The 20,292-nt window shown below is 43.9% G+C and overlaps 1 protein-coding gene across 4 annotated transcripts in view; it reads right to left on the reverse strand.

Annotated features, from left to right (window-relative positions):
• The window catches only part of LOC311126068 (myotubularin-like), a 63,420-nt gene that overhangs the window by 9,705 nt on the left and 33,423 nt on the right, over positions 1–20,292 (reverse strand). For 2 of the 4 annotated variants that reach the window (XM_084200093.1, XM_084200094.1), the window contains exons 5-15: positions 18,286–18,396; positions 17,872–17,973; positions 15,919–16,002; positions 15,351–15,500; positions 14,868–15,053; positions 13,632–13,817; positions 13,159–13,314; positions 13,023–13,070; positions 12,473–12,565; positions 12,122–12,235; positions 8,994–9,170 (exon numbers count right to left, since the gene is read on the reverse strand). In XM_084200093.1, the coding sequence (XP_084056219.1) occupies positions 8,994–9,170; positions 12,122–12,235; positions 12,473–12,565; positions 13,023–13,070; positions 13,159–13,314; positions 13,632–13,817; positions 14,868–15,053; positions 15,351–15,500; positions 15,919–16,002; positions 17,872–17,973; positions 18,286–18,396 (1,407 nt within the window). Of the gene's footprint in view, positions 1–8,978; positions 9,171–12,121; positions 12,236–12,472; positions 12,566–13,022; positions 13,071–13,158; positions 13,315–13,631; positions 13,818–14,867; positions 15,054–15,350; positions 15,501–15,918; positions 16,003–17,871; positions 17,974–18,285; positions 18,397–20,292 lie in introns of all 4 variants that reach the window. The other 2 variants (XM_084200092.1, XM_084200091.1) reach the window with 1 other exon arrangement.

A 20,292-nucleotide genomic window follows, 5' to 3' on the forward strand; every position in this document is an offset into this window, starting at 1 on the left:
AAAAAACAAATACTATATTTACATAAGTATTCAGACCCTTTGCTATGAGACTCGAAATTGAGCTCAGGTGCATCTTGTTTCCATTGATCATCCTTGATATGTTTCTACAACTTGATTGGAGTCCACCTGTGGTAAATTCAATTGATTGGACATTTTTTGGAAAGGCATACACCTGTCTATATAAGGTTCCACAGTTGACAGTGCATGTCAGAGCAAAAACCAAGCCATGAGGTCGAAGGAATTGTCCCTAGAGATCCGGGACATGATTGTGTCGAGGCACAGATCTGGGGAACGGTACCAAAACATTGCTGCAGCATTGAAGGTCCCCAAGAACACAGTGGCCTCCATCATTCTTAAATGGAAGAAGTTTGGAACCACCGAGACTCTTCCTAGAGCTGGCCGCCCGGCTAAATTGAGCAATCGGGGAGAAGGTCCTAGGTCAGGGAGGTGACCAAGAACCTGATGGTCACTCTGACAGAGCTCCAGAGTTCCTTTGTGGAGATGGGAGAACCTTCCAGAAGGATAACCATCTCTGCAGCACTCCACCAATCAGGCCTTTATGGTAGAGTGGCCAGACGGAAGCCACTCCTCAGTAAAAGGCACATGACAGCCCGCTTGGAGTTTGCCAAAAGGCACCTAAAGACTCTCAGACCATGAGAAACAAGATTCTCTGGTCTGATGAAACCAAGACTGAACTCTTTGGCCTGAATGCCAAGCGTCACGTCTGGAGGAAACTGTCACCATCTTTCACAATTTTTCAGCGGCAGGGACTGGGAGACTAGTCAGGATCAAGGGAAAGATGAACGGAGCAAAGTACAGAGATATCCTTGATGAAGTCCTGAGCGCTCTGGAGCAGGTTCTCAGACTGAGGCAAAGGTTCACCTAACAGGACAACGACCCTAGGCACACAGCCAAGACAACGCAGGAGTGGCTTCGGGACAAGTCTCAATGTCCTTGAGTGGCCCGGCCAGAGCCCGGACTTGAACTCGATCGAACATCTCTGGAGACCTGAAAATAGCTGTGCAGTGACGCTCCCCATCCAACCTGACAGAGCTTGAGAGGATCTGCAGAGAAGAATGGGAGAAACTCCCCAAATACAGGTGTGCCAAGCTTGTAGCGTCATACCCCAGAAGACTAGAGGTTGTAATCACTGCCAAAGGTGCTTCAACAAAGTACTGAGTAAAGGGTCTGAATACTTATGTACATGTGATACGTTTTTTATTTTAAATACATTCGATAACATTTCTAAAAACCTGTTTTTGCTTTGGCATTATGGGGTATTGTGTGTAGAGTGATGAGGAAAACAACTATTTAATTAATTTAAGAATAAAGCTGTAACGTAACAAAATGTGGAAAAAGTCAAGGGGTCTGAATACTTGTCATGCTAGCTTTGTGTTAGACCAGTGGCAAATCACTTCTAAAAATAGAGAAGAGTAACAGACCAAGGCAACTGCCCTGAGGGACACCGCACGGTACATATCTGATGTTATACAAGGGGTGGGGTCTAATCCTGAATGCTGATTGGTTAAAACCGCATTCCAGCAGGTGTCTATTCCACAAGTTACCACTGGCTAAATCTATGACGGTAAAATGCCTATTTACTCTGTTCCATCTGACTGCGCAATCCACAGTCTCATCAGCCTAGCCAGGCAATTTATAAACTTGATCTCCACTATAAAAAGCATCTAGATATTATCTCACATATCTGATACTAGAGAAGCTTCCATTGAAGAACACTATTAGCTAAAGAGTTCTATTGGATAAATAACTCTCCAACCATGTGGTGGCAGGTGATTTAAAGCCATAGCAAGTAAGTTTCAACAACAGCAATGTATGATCAATTACATCAAAGGCTGCACTGAAATCTAACAATACAGCTCCAACTATTATTATCCATTTATTTTAACCAATCATCAGTTATGAATCAGTGCAGTAAAAGTTGAGTGCCGTTCTCTATATGCATGCTGAAAGTCAGTAGTTAACTTGTTCTCTGAAAAATAGCATTGTATTTGATCAAACACTTCTCTCCATCAATTTCCTAAGAACAGGCAGTAAACTGATTGGGCGGCTGTTAGAGCAAACAAAGGGCGCTTTACTATGTTTAGGCAGTGGAATTACTTTAGCTTCCTTCCACGCATGTGGACACACACACACACTCACTCACTCCTTTAGGCTTTGGTTAATGTCTCTCTCTGTGTTTGTGTGATTATGACAGGGAAATAGGATTTTCTGCTCCAGTGACTCAAACCCTGTTGACTGTTTGGGCTGCAGGGGTGTGTGTGTGTGTGTGTAGGGGGGGGGTTAATAGAGCTAGGGGAAAGAGGTGTGTGTGTTTGTGTGTGTGTGTGTGTGTGTAAGAACAGGCAGCAGACACACACACACACACACTCCCCAACACACACTCAGACCCCAACACTGCGAGTCATTCAGGATGCCACGGCAATACTGCAGCCAAACCAAAATATCCCCAGAGGCAATCCTTCACAATCAGACTGATCACGAGCAATGTTCCCTCTAAGCTGCAGGCGTGCACGCAGGCCCACCGGGACTGCCGCACAGAAGAAATATCAGCCCGCGCAGAGAAGCACGAGATTGAACTTCACTCAACTCTCTAGTTTTCCCCTTTAGTTAACACCAGTGGTTGACTTGGGCCGGAGCTGTCCGGCACTTCAGATTTTTTGGGAATTGCGTATTGGCTCATCTATAAAAACAAAGTAACCTATCGCTGTCCCAGATTAACACACCGAGGCAAAAAAAGGCTGATCAAAGCGGAATGAAGACGGGATCTTTATTGAATAGCAATGGAGAGGGGGCATTCATTTCCTTATTCTGCTTTGTTCAAATGTATTTGCCGCTAGTCTGTGAATCTGTGAGTGACAGTAGGCTGTTCCAGATCGCGCAGATTGAAAATGTACCAGCCTGAATGACATGATACGCTGTTCCATGTTGTCAAATGAGGGTTTGCAATTCATGAGAAGTCATGGAAATTAGTTTCATAATTGTTGTTAATGTAATTCATGAAAGCATACTTTTTAAATATGATCAACTAATAAAAAAAAAAACATTATCAGCCATTATCGGAATGACCCTTCAGTGCATGTCTGTGGTGCTGCATGTGTGCCAGTGCCAGTTGGCCGTTGCCCGAGGAGAGAGAGTGCGACATTTCAGCAGCAGGTATAAAATAATGACAACCAGACTAACTAGATCACCAATTCCAAAACATAACGGCTACAAGTTAACTCGCTAGTTAACGATAGATAACTAAGCGTCAACTTTCGTTGTCACCTTTCCACCGGCACTGTAGAGCCTAAATCAATCTGCACCACTGGAAAGCTGGGATTCCCCTCTATTAAACAGTAGCCATGTAATTGCAACAACGTAAAAAATATTCTAAGAACAGCCTAACTGACAAAGAACTGGCTGTGCATAGATCTCCCCTGAAACATGAATACAGAAGATAGCCCTATTTGGTCAAACACCAAGTCCATATTATGGCAAGAACATCTCAAATAAGCAAAGAGAAACGACAGTCCATCATTACTTTAAAGACATGAAGGTCCATCAATACGGAACATTTCAAGAACTTTTGAACGTTTCTTCAAGTGCAGTCGCAAAAACCATCAAGCGCTATGATGAAACTGGCTCTCATGAGGACCGCCACAGGAATGGAAGACCCAGAGTTACCTCTGCTGCAGATGATAAGTTCATTAGAGTTACCAGCCTCAGAAATTGCAGCCCAAATAAATGCTTCACAGTTCAAGTCACAGACACATCTCAACTGTTCAGAGGAGACTGTGAATCAGGCCTTCATGGTCGATTTTTGCTGCAAAGAAACCACTACTAAAGGCCACCAATAAGAAGAAGAGACTTTGGGCCAAGAAACACGAGCAATGGACATTAGACCGGTGTAAATTTGTCATTTGGTCTGGTTTCAACCGCCATATCTTTGTGAGACGCGGTGTGGGTGAACGGATGATCTCTGCATGTGTATTTCCCACCGTAAAGCATGGAGGAGGAGGTGTTCTGGTGTGGGGGTGCTTTGCTGGTGACACGATCTGTGATTTATTTAGAATTCAAGGCACACTTAACCAGCATAGCTACCACAGCATTCTGCAGCGATACGCCATCCCATCTGGTTTGGGCTTAGTGGGACTATCATTTGTTTGTCAACAGGACAATGACCCAACACACCTTCAGGCTGAAGGAGAGTGATGGAGTGCTGCATCAGATGACCTGCCCTCCACAATCCCCTGACCTCAACCAAATTGAGATGGTTTGGGATGAGTCGAACCGGAGAGTGAAGGAAAATCATGAAGTCCTTCAAGACTGTTGGAAAAGCATTCCAGGTGAAGCTGGTTGAGAAAATGCCAAGAGTGTGCAAAGCTGTCATCAAGCTGTCGTGACGTGATTTACATTAATCTGATGACTGTTATTTATCGAATCAACTAACTTTGTTTAATTGTCACTTGATTAAATGAATAATGTAACAATTAACTGATTAGGATTTTGGGGCACCACGGAAGAAGTTGTTTAACGAGTTCCCGTCTCCCGAATTAAACCCATAGAAGATATATATATATATATATACAGTGAGGGAAAAAAGTATTTGATCCCCTGCTGATTTTGTACGTTTGCCCACTGACAAAGAAATGATCAGTCTATAATTTTAATGGTAGGTTTATTTGAACAGTGAGAGACAGAATCCAGAAAAACGCATGTCAAAAATGTTATAAATTGATTTGCATTTTAATTAGGGAAATAAGTATTTGACCCCCTCTCAATCAGAAAGATTTCTGGCTCCCAGGTGTCTTTTATACAGGTAACGAGCTGAGATTAGGAGCACACTCTTAAAGGGAGTGCTCCTAATCTCAGCTTGTTACCTGTATAAAAGACACCTGTCCACAGAAGCAATCAATCAATCAGATTCAAAACTCTCCACCATGGCCAAGACCAAAGAGCTCTCCAAGGATGTCAGGGACAAGATTGTAGACCTACACAAGGCTGGAATGGGCTACAAGACCATCGCCAGGCAGCTTGGTGAGAAGGTGACAACAGTTGGTGCGATTATTTGCAAATGGAAGAAACACAAAATAACTGTCAATATCCCTCGGCCTGGGGCTCCATGCAAGATCTCACCTCGTGGAGTTGCAATGATCATGAGAACGGTGAGGAATCAGCCCAGAACTACACGGGAGGATCTTGTCAATGATCTCAAGGCAGCTGGGACCATAGTCACCAAGACAACAATTGGTAACACACTACGCCGTGAAGGACTGACATCCTGCAGCGCCTGCAAGGTCCCCCTGCTCAAGAAAGCACATATACATGCCTGTCTGAAGTTTGCCAGTGAACATCTGAATGATTCAGAGGAGAACTGGGTGAAAGTGTTGTGGTCAGATGAGACCAAAATGGAGCTCTTTGGCATCAACTCAACTCGCCGTGTTTGGAGGAGGAGGAATGCTGCCTATGACGCCAAGAACACCATCCCCACTGTCAAACATGGAGGTGGAAACATTATGCTTTGATGGTGTTTTTCTGCTAAGGGAACAGGACAACTTCACCGCATCAAAGGGACGATGGACGGGGCCATGTACTGTCAAATCTTGGGTGAGAACCTCCTTCCCTCAGCCAGGGCATTGAAAATGGGTCGTGGATGGGTATTCCAGCATGGCAATGACCCAAAACACACGGCCAAGGCAACAAAGGAGTGGCTCAAGAATCAGCACATTAAGGTCCTGGAGTGGCCTAGCCAGTCTCCAGACCTTAATCCCATAGAAAACCTGTGGAGGGAGCTGAAGGTTCGAGTTGCCAAACGTCAGCCTCGAAACCTTAATGACTTGGAGAAGATCTGCAAAGTGAAGTGGGACAAAATCCCTCCTGAGATGTGTGCAAACCTGGTGGCCAACTACAAGAAACGTCTGACCTCTGTGATTGCCAACAAGGGTTTTGCCACCAAGTACTAAGTCATGTTTTGCAGAGGGGTCAAATACTTATTTCTCTCATTAAAATGCAAATCAATTTATAACATTTTTGACATGCGTTTTTCTGGAGAATTTTTGTTGTTATTCTATTTCTCACTGTTCAAATAAACCTACCATTAAAATTATAGGCTGATCATTTCTTTGTCAGTGGGCAAACGTACAAAATCAGCAGGGGATCAAATACTTTTTTCCCTCACTGTACTAACTAAATAATAACACAGAATACATAAACACACACAGTATAGGTTATTGATTACTAATGTAGTAATACAATGAAAACAGGCCTATAGTGACCTAACAACATCATGACTGCTTGGTTAGGGGAAGGTGGGGTCAATAGAAAGTTTTGGCGGCAAAGAGTCTCTGGAACAAAGAACACCTCAGTCTTCCCATACTAGAGACCAAAAGGAGTCCTTTTCTGCAAACTATTTATGACCGGCTGTTAAGTCATATAACCGTCCCAACTCCCCCTTCTTCTCTCCTGTGGGAGAGCGGGGGGGATCTGGCTATTTGTTAGCCATTTGCCAGATACCTTTGATCCTCACCAAGGAGAGAGTCATGACAAAGGGAGGCTATTTGAAGAATCTCAAATATAAAATATATTTTCATTTGTTTAACACTTTTTTGGTTACTACATGATTCCAAATGTGTTATTTCATAGCTTTGATGTCTTCACTATTATTCTACAATGTAGAAAATAGTAAAAAAAATAAGAAAACCCCTTGAATAAGTAGGTGTTCTAAAACCGGTAGTGTACTTTGTGCCCCTTCAGATTTTTGGGGTGCATGACGCCTCTGGTGTTCTAAAACTTTTGACCGGTAATGTGTAAAGATGTCTAGTTAGATACCTTGCTTTGAAGTCGCCTACCTTATCCATTTAATCCCTGATTTATTGAATGGGGGAATCATTTCATAAAGACAAAGGTATTTGGTTGTAATGTTAAAAGCCAAGCCTGCACACCCAGGAGCTCTCCAGATGGAGAGTTGACCACATGTTACTAACAGTGCAGTTCTATGTCGGGGGCTAAGTGCCTCGATCAAGGGCACAACGGCAGGAGGTGGTATGTCTACATGGGATCAAACACTGCAGCTTTCCAGTGTCAATAATTCATACTTTCTCATAAAATAGTCATGACAATTTGGTTAAAAGTCATGGAGAAGTAATGGAAAATGTGTTTAAATCGTTAACAGTGAATAATCAGAGGTCTCTATAGCACAATGTCATTTGTGAATTTCGGTGAACATAGCTCCTGCACTTCTTCCATCCCAAGTCAAGCACTGGTTAACACTATCAACGTTTCCCCTCTACCGTGGGTATTGCCAATATTAGCCACTTTCAATGCAACATACTCGAACAAAACGAACTATGCAAGATATTTTCTTGTAGGCACGACTCAGCCCGTACACTACAGACCGGTGCGGCATAACCAATCAGAGCTGTAGTATCCCTATATGCAAATATGCAATTGCCATATATGAATCTGTGCCATTCCTTTGAACTGGACTGTGTTTACAGCATGAGTGGTCGCGAGTAGATGCGCTTGTTTTGAGATCAAACGAGAGCTGCATGTAGCCACGTGTGCACATTTGTTCATATTATTTGCTAGTAAGTTAATTATTAGCCCAGTTATAGCTCATTTCTAGTCACCAATGGGGGAGTGGTTGCTTCCTACAAGGGCACAAAACGTGTGCATTTCTAGACATCTTTGAAAAGCGAGTCAGGTAAAGAGCATTTTCTCTGTCTTAAACACTGCAGTGTTGTATTTTGAGACAGGCTTGAATAAGCTGCACCTGTACACAGCCCATCTGTAATTAGCCCACCCAGCTACCTCATCCCCATATTGTTATTTACATTGTTATTTATTTTGCTCATTTGCACCCCAGTATCTCTATTTGCACATCATCTTCTGCACATCTATCACTCTAGTGTTAATACTAAATTGTAATTATTTTGCACTATGGCCTATTTATTGCCTTACCTCCATAACTTACTACATTTGCACACACTGTATATAGATTTTCTATTGTGTTATTGACTGTACATTTTGTTTATCCCATATGTAACTCTGTGTTGTTGTTGTTTTTAAATCACACTACTTTGCTTTATCTTGGCCAGGTCGCAGTTTTAAATGAGAACTTGTTCAACCGGCTTACCTGGTTAAATTAAGGTGAATTAAATAAAACAAATAAAAAAAGCTAAGTAGCCAATAGGCAGAGGGCAGCGTCATTTGTCTAATTCTTTGTAATAATGGTATGGGAATAATAATTAACTTTATTTTGTACAGTGGTTTCTTGCATCAAACAACAACATTTTCAGTCACCTCCATGTCTGAAGGACAAGTGGATAAACAGGTTAATGTTAAGCCCTGCATGTTTTTTTCAAAGGTCTCATGGAATGTAGGCCTACACTGAACACCACACATTGGCTGCTCCTGTAGGCTGAGTGATATAACAGCTATTTCCATATTAAAATGTTATGGGATGCATTTTCTCCATTGTTTTCGATGGTAAGCCACTCTGGTAGGCCTACATTATGATCAAATAGCCACAGTAGCCTACTTGGCCACTGTTAAAACTGTAACTTAAAGCGGGTACAGCCTCAGTGTTCACAATAAACACGTTCCAGAAGTTGCAAAGAATTCTCACAACGTTCAAGTTTGCGCTCAGCAGACCTGAAATTTGCTCAGTGGTGAAATGTTATTTTACAGGGAAGATTGATCACAAGATTACCCCCACAAGATTACCCCCAACTCTGATTGGCCAGTCTGTTTGACTGTACAGTTTGTTCAGTGCTGTGTATCGTGTGTTGTAGCTCAATCCTAAAAGTGTTACGTTTGTTGTTGAGATTTGTTGCCCATATTATTCATCCATCATTGATTCACTACTTTCCACAAATCTAAAAGCATTGTATTGGTGGAGGCATGGGCCTTTTTAAAATCAGTGAAGGAAAGTGAATAGGTGCACACTTTGGTAGGAAGGACGGATAATTGGGACGTACTGTAGCAAAATGTACCTGTTGTCGAATGCGCGGGTTCCAGCGGATGTAGTAAGTCACCCAGAGTTCTAGGTGTCTCATGCTGGCTACGGGGTAGAGGACTCTATTGGACTCTGGGGTGTAGAAGGGGTTCTGGTAGGAGGACGCATCACTGTTCACCAACGACCACAGAGACACCGTCTTAGACCGCAACTCCTGGAGAGGGGGGAGAGGGGAAGAGGGGGGGGGGTAGAGAATAATAATTTAGGAGGGTTGGAGAGCGAAAGAGAGAAGTTAACCAGGACCACAGAGACACCGTCTTAGACCGCAACTCCTGGAGAGAGAGAGGGAGAGGGGATTGGGGAAGAGAGATAATGAAATATGGTCTTTTAGCAGACACTTATATGCACAGCAACCTACAGTAAACATAAATATATTCAGTATGACCCATATTTGAATGAAACCCACAACCTATCTTAGCCATCGGAATCACAGAAAGAGACAGAGGGAACATCAAGGAGAGATTCTGGAACAATAATTCAAGTCTTATGTCTTGTGTAGACTAGTCTTTGTATCATAGAGAGTAGTGCATTATTACTGCCAATCAGAACCAGTCATGCGTCCCATCGCTCTCTCGCTCTCTCTCTTCTGCTCTACTTCACATGATCAAGATGGAGGGAGGAGGGGAGGTGGAGGGAGGAGGAGGGAGGAGGGAGGAGGGAGGAGGGGAGGGAGGTGGGGAAGTGGAGGGAGGAGTGGAGGTGGAGGGAGGAGGGGAGGGAGGGAGGAGGGGAAGTGGAGGGAGGAGGGGAGGTGGAGGTGGAGGGGAGGGAGGAGGGGAGGTGGAGGGAGGTGGGGGGAATAGAAAGACAAAGAGGGCGGCCTCCCGAGTGGCGCAGTGGTCTAAGGCACTGCATCGCAGTGCTAGCTGTGCCACTAGAGTTCCTGGTTTGAGTCCAGGCTCTGTCGCAGCTGGCCGCGACCGGGAGACCCATGGGGCGGCGCACAATTGGCCCAGCGTCGTCCAGGTTAGGGGAGGGTTTGGCCGGCAGGGATGTTCTTGTCCCATCGCGCACTAGCTACTCCTGTGGCGGGCCGGGCGCAGTGCACGCTGACACGGTCGCCAAGTGTACAGCGTTTCCTGCGACACATTGGTGCGGCTTTCTTCCGGGTTAAGCAGGCATTGTGTCAAGAAGCAGTGCGGCTCGGTTGGGTTGTGTTTTCGGAGGACGCACGGCTCTCGACCTCCGCCTCTCCCGAGTCCGTACGGGGGTTGCAGCGATGGGACAAGACTAACTACCAATTGGATACCAGGAAAAAGAAGATGAGAAAGAGAGTGGGTTTTTGAGAGAGATCGAGGTAGAGGGTGTCGAACTCATTTCCTCCGCAGGCCGCAGTCGGTCTTCACCTAGGTCCGAAGGGACGCAATTAAAATGGATTATCTTTACTATGCTCTCTGTCTCGCTTTCGTTTCGATGACCGTTAGCAAGCTGGGTAGAGTGAAGAGACTGTAAATGTAGGTCCATTATCATTTTTCACACAGTTTGGATTTGGCTTTAGTCTTTAAAATGTCGATTGAGATCCACCCACGAGACGGATTGAATGGGCTCGCGGGCCGGATGACACGTAAGATAGAAGGAGGGAGAAGGAAAGGTAAATAGTGAGAGTGAGGGTTGGCAGAGGAACATATTGTAGAGAGACGGGAAAGACCCAGCTAGCACATTTGGTTCCTTGGAAGTTCTGGGAACATTCATTTTTAGGTTGCAGGGAGGTTCTGAGAATGTTTTACTATGGTTCCCTGAACATTTTCCTGGGAGGTTTTATTAACGTTCTGAGAACAGAAATTATAGGTTGTTACAAGGTAATTATATAACGTTCTGAGAACATGTTTCAAATAAGACTTTTAATAACACTAATTTGGGTTAACTGTTTTTAACTCCAAGCACAGATAGGACATATGGAAATTCATTTGCTTAGGCATTAATCATACAAACATGTCTCTTTTAGTGAAATTTGAACCTATGATCTTCTGGTCTCTATTCATGGAATTAGTCCACTGTTTTTTAACTCATACAAAGCTGTTAATTTTTCTATTCAAACAGACCCCATTTCAAAGGAAACAAGCACTCATTAAGATCAGGTGTGGCCAATTAGTGGGCGCAGCCAACACACCTGAACATACTTAACAAGATAGAGGATAGTGTTTTGTTGACGCTGAGAACGGAACGTATATGTTTTTAAACAACATTCTTAGAACGTTCTATGAACGTTAATGTTTTCTTAATGTTCTGAGAACATGACTTTAAATAGAACCATGAGGAAACCTGCTGAAAACATTATGCTGAAGTAATCAAATTCCCACCTAAGAAACATAGTTCTCAGAATGTTATGTGCTAGCTGGGTATCCTGCACCATTCCCAGAATGTTGTGGGAAAGTTGTATGCAAAATAACCATAGGACAACCACGCTCTCACCAAGCTCTAAGAAATATATATGGTCCTCAGAACGTTATGTGCTAGCTGGGAATTGGAGTGTGCGATACAAGAAGACTAATGTAGAAAAGAAGAGAGAAGGTCACAGAGAAAGAGTTAACAGAGAGGGAAAAGAGGAAATGACAAAAAGAGAGAGTGAGAGGAGAGAAGCTGGGCTCTGACTCATATTGTTGTCTCAGACAATTGCACTTGTAGGGGCAGAGAGAAACAGAAAGTGGGAGAGAGAGAGAGAGAGAGAGAGAGACTGGAGGTGGAACTTACATTGGTGTCCCTGGCACTCTTACAGTTGAAGAGGAAGGTTCCAAAGACAGAAAGACAGACAGCTAGCCAGATAGACATTTTTTTAATACAGTAAAATATCGGGATATTATTTTTGACGATATATCGTATAATTTTAACAATATCGCAATATACATTTTTGCGCTAGTCGGCTGTACCTGCACCAAAACTCTATTTTTCCTTCATAGCTTTTCTCATGGCTTGTCCCTCTGCAGCAGACATAGGGTGAGAAATATGCTTGGAACATCGAATCGCAATAAAATCCCATTATCGAATCGCAATGCAATATAGAATCGTGAGAATTGCAATACATATCACAAAAAACGGCACCTCGGTATCATGATAATATCGTACCGTTAGGTCCCTGGCAATTCCCAGACCTAACAGGTAACTTACGTTGGTGTCCCTGGCGCTCTCGCAGTTGAAGAGGAAGGTTCCAAAGCGACAGCTGAACAGGTGGTCCAGGATGGTCACTAGGAGACGCTCGTTAAACTCAAACGCTGTCGGGAACTGGAGGAGAAGGGGAGAGATAGAGGTTTTAAACCCGTAGGCTTTTTCTCAGTCAATTCTTCCTCGATTCCTTGCATCCTCTCTCCTCACTTCCTTCTCAAAATGCATTGGGAGAAGAAGGTTCGAAGGGCGGGACCTTGGGCCTTCTCCTCCAATACAGTCGAGGAGGAAGTCAGAAGATCGTCGTGGAAAAGACAAATTGAAATAAAGCTCTACACAGGTGTCTACTGTTCCTACCTGTTTGGTCATCTGCCAGACACAGTCTATGAACTGTACGAAGATAGGAGACCTGTCCTGATCCGCATGGTTCTTATCCCCGTGTCCTATCCTCTATATAGACACACAGGGGGGGAGAGAGCACAGTTTAAACAGCTTCTTATTATCTCTAGTTTGTTCTTCCTGGTCCCTGATATTTCTCTGTACATAATATTGGTCCGTTTAGTTGCTTCCCATCACAGGAGGTTGGTGGCACTTTAATTGGGGAGGACGGCTCGTTGGTAATGGCGGGAGCGTTATGGCATCAAACACATGGTTTCCATGATTTCCAGGTGTTTGATGGCATTCCATTTGCTCCGTTCCGGCCATTATTATGAGCCGTTCTCCCCTCAGCAGCCTCCACTGCTTCCCAGAGATCATTTGGTCCCCAGTTGACAGCACAAATAAGCATACAAAAACAATCTATGACTGAAAACGTCATTACCAGAGTTCAAATTCCTCAACACAACAAGCACTTTTTTCATTCTCATCATAAACTGAGAGTGAATGCCTTGGAACAGGGTGGACTTACGTTGGCAAACTTGTGTCCGAAGCTGATCCACTCCTTCTCCAGCAGCACCTGAAATCAATCAATCAAAAATCAAGTCAATCAAATGTACTTTATAAAGCTCTTTTTTTACATTAGCCGTTGTCACAAAGTGCTTTACCTGGAATCCCCTCAGGGTACGGTAGTGGCTGTCCAACATCAGCATGGCCAGAGAGGTGAGCTGGGCCGTCCGGTCCCACCCATCACTACAGTGGACCATCACAGAGTTACCACCCGATATCTTGTCCGCTACTTGGATGGCTCCCGATATGACCAGCTAGAGAGACACAGAGACAGTCACTACAGTGGACCACCACACTGTTACCCTCACTGATCTTATCTGCTACCTGGATGGCTCCCGATATGACCAGCTAGAGAGACACAGAGACAGTCACTACAGTGGACCACCACACTGTTACCCTCACTGATCTTATCTGCTACCTGGATGGCTCCTGATAGAGAGACACAGAGACAGTCACTACAGTGGACCACCACACTGTTACCCTCACTGATCTTATCTGCTACCTGGATGGCTCCCGATATGAGCAGCTAGAGAAGAGGAGAGGGGTGTTTGAAGTGTGTGCGCCCCCCTACCTTGATGTGTTCTAGCCAGTGTGTAGACTCCAGACTGGACAGCCAGTGTGATTCCTCTACGTTGGGATAGACGATGTCCTTTAGCTTCTTCAGGGACTCTCTCATCACGTGGATGTTGTGTATGTCTAGAAACACCAGCTCAGCGTTCTGATATGCATCCTCACCCTCGTAACCCCCACCCGTGGCCTAGAGAGAGGGGATAGAGGTTGAAGAGTCATCATTCATGGACAAAAATGCAAAAAATAATACCCTCTCTCGAGGGTATCACTGGCCTATTTGTGGTTGGATAAATGAAAGTGAAGTTTCCCCCATGGAAATACAGTATTTTACTACAGCGTTGTATTCTATGGTTTTCACCCTATACGGCTTTGACCAATCCAACATGGTCAGATCAGCGATTACTTCAAGGAGGGAAGGATTCAAACAGGGTCATTGTAAATGCTTTGGGGTTGTGATCAGTTGTTGGAACACACACTGCAGGTCGGAGGCAGCTTGTTGTTAGAAGCCCCTCACTGGCAGAGATCACACACTGCAGGTCGGAGGCAGCTTGTTGTTAGAAGCCCCTCACTGGCAGAGATCACACACTGCAGGTCGGAGGCAGCCTGGCAGAGATCACACACTGCAGGTCGGAGGCAGCCTGGCAGAGATCACACACTGCAGGTCGGAGGCAGCTTGTTGTTAGAAGCCCCTCACTGGCAGAGATTTGGGGATTATTATATAGATTCCATATTAGTCATTTGAGATCAAACATTCAATTTCAATCCAAGCGGGGTGCACACACACACATACACACACACACACACACACGGTGTAGTTGCTGTGTCCTCTTAGTCTCTAAACTCTACCTCCTCAGTTCTTACTTCTGACACCAGCACACAATGTAGGAGACAACTAGCAAGACCCTACAGTGGACAACAAGAGAACACAGTCCATCTCTCTACGGAAGACAACACCAGACCTAAAGCAAAATACCATTTAAATCACAGCAGAAAAAAGGGAAAGAATGTCATGAATCGCTTAGAAGATTCTCTGGGAAGTACTCTTACAAGGATTCCAGAAACGTAGAAACTAGAAAACTCCCATATATCTATGATATCATCTCTGTCTGGATGATCCATGAGGCCTAAACCTATACACCCCATTCCAACAGAACCCAACCAACGCACCTCATGAGACTTATGACCCCCTTTTACGCCGACATGACCTTTATGCGACTTTTAACCTTTGACTCCTGACCTTGTTGGCGACGGCGTTGACGCTGGGCCGTGCGTCGTAGATGGTGAGCTTGGCGGTGCCGTTAGCCTCCCGGATCAGGTCCAGGTAGCGCTCATCGTCCTTGTTCCTCTTCCCAGACATCCCCACCAGGGGCTGGGAGCAGCGGCAGATAACAGCCTGGTTCTCACGGTGGATCCACGATAGCACCTAGAGGATGAATATATATATATGAATATGAATATGAGAGAGAGAGAGAGAGAGACAGAGAGAGACAGACAGAGAGACAGAGAGACAGAGAGACAGAGAGACAGAGAGACAGAGAGAGAGAGAGAGAGAGAGAGAGAGAGTTAGGTGGGGTTGGGTGGAAGAAAGTCAAAGAGAAAGAACAGAGGGATAGGGTAGAGGGATAAAGAGAGATGGAAGGAGAGAAAGGAGATATGGGTAGAGGGAATGAAAGGGGGAAAGAACGGCAGGAAGAGGGTGAGATGAGAAACAAGGACTCACAGGTATGCGTCCTCTAGACCTGAAGGTAGACACTTTCCTCAGGTCTTCCTCTGTAGCTTTGAATGGAACCACCAGTATGGTGGGGTAGGTGTCGCACAGCTCATAGTTGGCATTGATGAACGTGATACGCCACTTGTCATTGGGTAAGCCCTGGTGACGGGGGGAGACAAATAGCCAATCAGCGAAGAGATTGCAGGCTGTGACTCAATCGGATGCATTATTGGCGAGGTACAGTACTACATCACTGATGACGAGGTTGAAGTTTAAGACAAGAGGATTCTAATATCCCACAACTCTTTGCATAAATGAGGAATAATCCTAAACAATGGGACCAGCTATGCTAGTTTAACGGCACTGGTCGCATGAATCGGTTTATTTTCAAAAGCTTTGTCATGGAATGATTAGGTTGTCTTTCCCTGGGTATCTTCAAGCAACAGTATTTAAGCAGACTAAGTAAGTGACCAAGTTAAAAGCTGTGGCATTGGATCTATCCCAACACAGACAACAACCTAGAAGACCGGCAATAACAAAGTAATGACACATTTAATAAGACAATGATGAGTCATACCTGCCGCCTGAACTCTTCCACAGGTTTGTAGATACTCCAGCCGTTCTCTTCAAATTTCTCCTGACTCAGGTACGCAAACAGAAGCTACAGAGAGCGAGAGAGAACGCTAAGTCAACTGCTCTTTTATGAGTGATTGTTTGGTGACTCTTCTCTAATGATTTGCAAGGGCTGTCCCCGACTAAAAAAAATCTGTTATTTCGACCAAACGATTAGTCTACATTTTTAAATGTGTATTTTTCCATACATAGACACACCATATGTTTGAATAAAATGAACCATATGTAGGCTACTGAGCTTGTCTGATGCTTTAAGCACTGCGATAAAAAATGGACACAAATTACTAAAGAGGGAGCCAGAAAACAATAACCAGAAAAAAAAAATTTAATAAAAAAAAACAGTTCCCGACCCTCCTCCTCCCGCTGCTACTGGCCTTCACAGACTGCCATTCCGCTACGCCAACGATCTGCAACCTTTTCCATTTGGAGTGCCAAGTTATCGTACCATTTCTACTGATCTGCGTGCCAGTTATGATTTTCATATGCATATGCATTTTCATGGAACAGTTTCATTTAATTCATAATAAAGTCTTCATATCTCAAAATCAACATCATGAGGTTAATCAAAATTCTATCTAAATGAAAATGATACAAATCTAAAAGTAACTTCTATTGCCAATATGTAAAAAATAGCCTGCATAAAGGCAACAAAAAAAAAGCTTGCAGGTAGAAAATATCAGGATAAAAATTAATCCTATAAATCACATTGGCTACGCATGACCTGTCATGGCCTGTCTGCAAGGAACTTGAAACATTGTTTCAACTATTAACTTGGTCCTGGTTCTGAAGCTCCTTCTAGCAAACTTGCAACATGACTGTAAGTCGCTTTGGATAAAAGCGTCTGCTAAATGGCATATTATTATTATTATTGTATAGAATATTCTGGGCCCTCACAGTTTCCCGGGCCAGTGAGCTCTGGACAGAGACACAGCTGTAGGCTATTTGCACAAGGGATAAGAAGTAATCAGGAAGGCCTATTTTATGACGTTTCCATCGGATCAAAGCAATAACATTTTTTCCCCCTTTCGTGCTGAGTGGTAATCGAAAGGGAGAGAGCTGGACAGATTCTTCAAATAGGCTACATTGAGGAACTCTTTTCATTCTCAATGGATATAAAAACAGACTTTGTTTACTTGCTGTTTGAGGCGAAGAAAGAAATACTTTGAGAAGCTCCACAGTGATGGTGAGTTAAGACAATCAGAAATACTATCAGATCCCCAAATGGGCAAATTTCTAAGCCTACATTTGCGCGCAGGCCTGGTAGCCTAGGCCTACTTCTATGCGTAAAATCAGGCGCGTGTCCTTACTCAACATTGACAGGAGCGCTACAAACAAAACACAATGAATACATTGACAACTTGTAAATGGAATTAAATAAACCAAAACTTTTTTTTATCACAAGTGTAGCATAGGTTGTGGGCTCCGCAAACAACGTGTCCACTCCTACAATGACAACGGTAAGACTGTAATAATAATAATAATAATAATAATATATTGAATGCATTAACATAAATTACCATAACAAAACAAACATTGTAGATGATAAATGATGGTAATTAAGGTAAATGTACTACTTGGGGACACTGGTGTGCCTCCGCAATGGATTAGTCCACTGAGACAGGCGTGAGTCAGACAGGTGTCTCGTGTGCCATAATTTGTAAAAATATATTTGCAATTGCTCAACAACAAAAAAATATCTCGGTCCACCAACAGCCTTTCGACCAAACAATCGACCAGTCAACTAAATGGGGTCAGCCCTAGCAAAGACAAATAACAGGATACCTCAAACTGATTAACTCTAACAAAGCACTTGTCTTGTACAATCATATATAGTTATTATACAGTTATTAAAAAGGCGGTAATGATATCAGGTGAGACTAAATGAAAAGGTACGTACAAGGCCGTGGGATAGGGGGAAGGCATATCTAAACAGGATATCAAAGATGTCTCTTCTGCTGTGGCCCTCCTGCTTCAATGCAAACCTCAGGTTCCTCATGTCCTGTTGGGAGACACACAGACACACTTTAACACGGATGGACGCACGCACACGCGTTAACACAGACACACAAAATGCTGTCAGTACAAAATAAATAGTTGTAATATTTTTTTATATTGAAACTTCCTGATCCAAGACTGGAATGAACGTTTCTGAACACAATGTTCTATCTAAATGTTCTATAAAAATAAAATAAAAATAAAACACCCCTATTTTCATACATAGTGGTTCAGTCCTAGTCTGGTTGTCAGATGTAATCGGACTGAACCACTATGTATAACATAGGGGTGTCAGTACCATGATGCAGTATCTGACCTTGCAGGTGATGTCCAGCCCGTATGAGTTCTCCCCCCGACTGGAGGCTCCGCCCATCTTCTCCACCCGGCCAATGGCCCCCAGCGGAACATCCAGGGTCACCGCCGGGTCCTGTGATGTCACACAAAATACAGACATGTGATTGGTCCTGCTGGGATTCCAGTGATATCACAACAGAATACACCATAGATGGATGATTGGTCCTGCAGTGGTAGAACTGAAATATAAAGACATTGGTATTGTGAGGGCACAAACGGTATACTGTGTAATGTGAAGTATACTCTTGAATACGCTTTATGTAGCTAATGTTTAATCTGCAAGACAGAGACTTAATTAGCAAAGCATAGGCTTAAATGGTAGACACAGGCATAGTAGGAGGTACTTACATCAGTTCAGAGCCACCAGAGTAAATGGTGTGTGTGTGTGTTAGAAGCAGTATGAGGTCAGCATATTGTTAACGTGTTGTATTACAGAGAGTGGATTCTGCATCCCAAATGGCTCCCTATTCACTATATAGTACACTACCCTATGGGCCCAGGTCAAAAGTAGTGCACTATAGAGGGAATTGGGAGCCATTTGGGACAGAGACTGGAGTAAAGAGCCTTGCTGCTGCAGTATCCATGTAGACTGTAATAACCTACTCCATCACTGACACACACAGTCAATAACACACACACACACACCTCTCAGCCTGACTGATGATCTGATAAAGCCAACCTTGGGACCTGTATCTCTGCTACATCTAAGATTATTTAACTACCCCCCTCTTCTCTCGCTCTTTCTCCATAACTACCCCTCTCTACCCTATTCTTCTCCATAACTACCCCTCTCTACCCTATTCTTCTCCATAACTACCCCTCTCTACCCTATTCTTCTCCATAACTACCTACCTCTACTATATTCTTCTCCATAACTACCCCTCTCTACCCTATTCTTCTCCATAACTACCCCTCTACCCTATTCTTCTCCATAACTACCCCTCTACCCTATTCTTCTCCATAACTACCCCTCTACCCTATTCTTCTCCATAACTACCCCTCTACCCTATTCTTCTCCATAACTACCCCTCTACCCTATTCTTCTCCATAACTACCCCTCTACTCTATTCTTCTCCATAACTACCCCTCTCTACCCTATTCTTCTCCATAACTACCCCTCTCTACCCTATTCTTCTCCATAACTACCCCTCTCTACCCTATTCTTCTCCATAACTACCCCTCTACCCTATTCTTCTCCATAACTACCCCCCTCTACCCTATTCTTCTCCATAACTACCCCTCTCTACCCTATTCTTCTCCATAACTACCCCTCTCTACTATAGTCATCTCCATAACTACCCCTCTCTACCCTATTCTTCTCCATAACTACCCCTCTCTACCCTATTCTTCTCCATAACTACCCCTCTCTACCCTATTCTTCTCCATAACTACCCCTGTCTTCACTCTTTTTCTCCATCTTACCATCAACAATGCCCTCGCACCTCTCCAATTGAATGGACTGTGCAAAACACTAGTGGTGCCAGGAGAGAAAGAGAGGGATTGAAGAAAGAGAGATGAGTGAGTGAGAGAAGAGAGAGAAAGGGATATGGGTTTCCCCTCTTTTTGTTGTGTTGGAGATTAACTTCTGTTGTCTGAAGAGTGAAAGTGAATCTACAAGTGGATTACACCTCGAGCAGTGTTTCCCAAACTCGGTCCGGGGGCACCCCTGGGTGCACGTTTTGGGTTTTTCCCAGCACTACACAGCTGATTCAAATAACGGACTCATCATCAAGCTTTGATTATTTGAATCAGCTGTGTAGTGCTAGGGCAAAAACCAAAACGTGCACCGAGTTTGGGAAATGCTGACCTAGAGGCTAGGGCTGACCCCATTTAGTCGACTGGTCGATTGGCTATTGGTCGACAGATTTTTTTAGTCAAGCCGTCACAAATTGATATTTTTTATTTTTGGGCAGGCACACGAGACACCCGTCTGATTCGTGCCTGTCTCAGTGGACTAGTCCATTGCGGA

This window comes from Coregonus lavaretus (genome assembly GCF_964263955.1).
Source record: "Coregonus lavaretus genome assembly, contig: HAP1_SCAFFOLD_731, whole genome shotgun sequence".
Lineage (NCBI taxonomy): Eukaryota > Metazoa > Chordata > Actinopteri > Salmoniformes > Salmonidae > Coregonus > Coregonus lavaretus.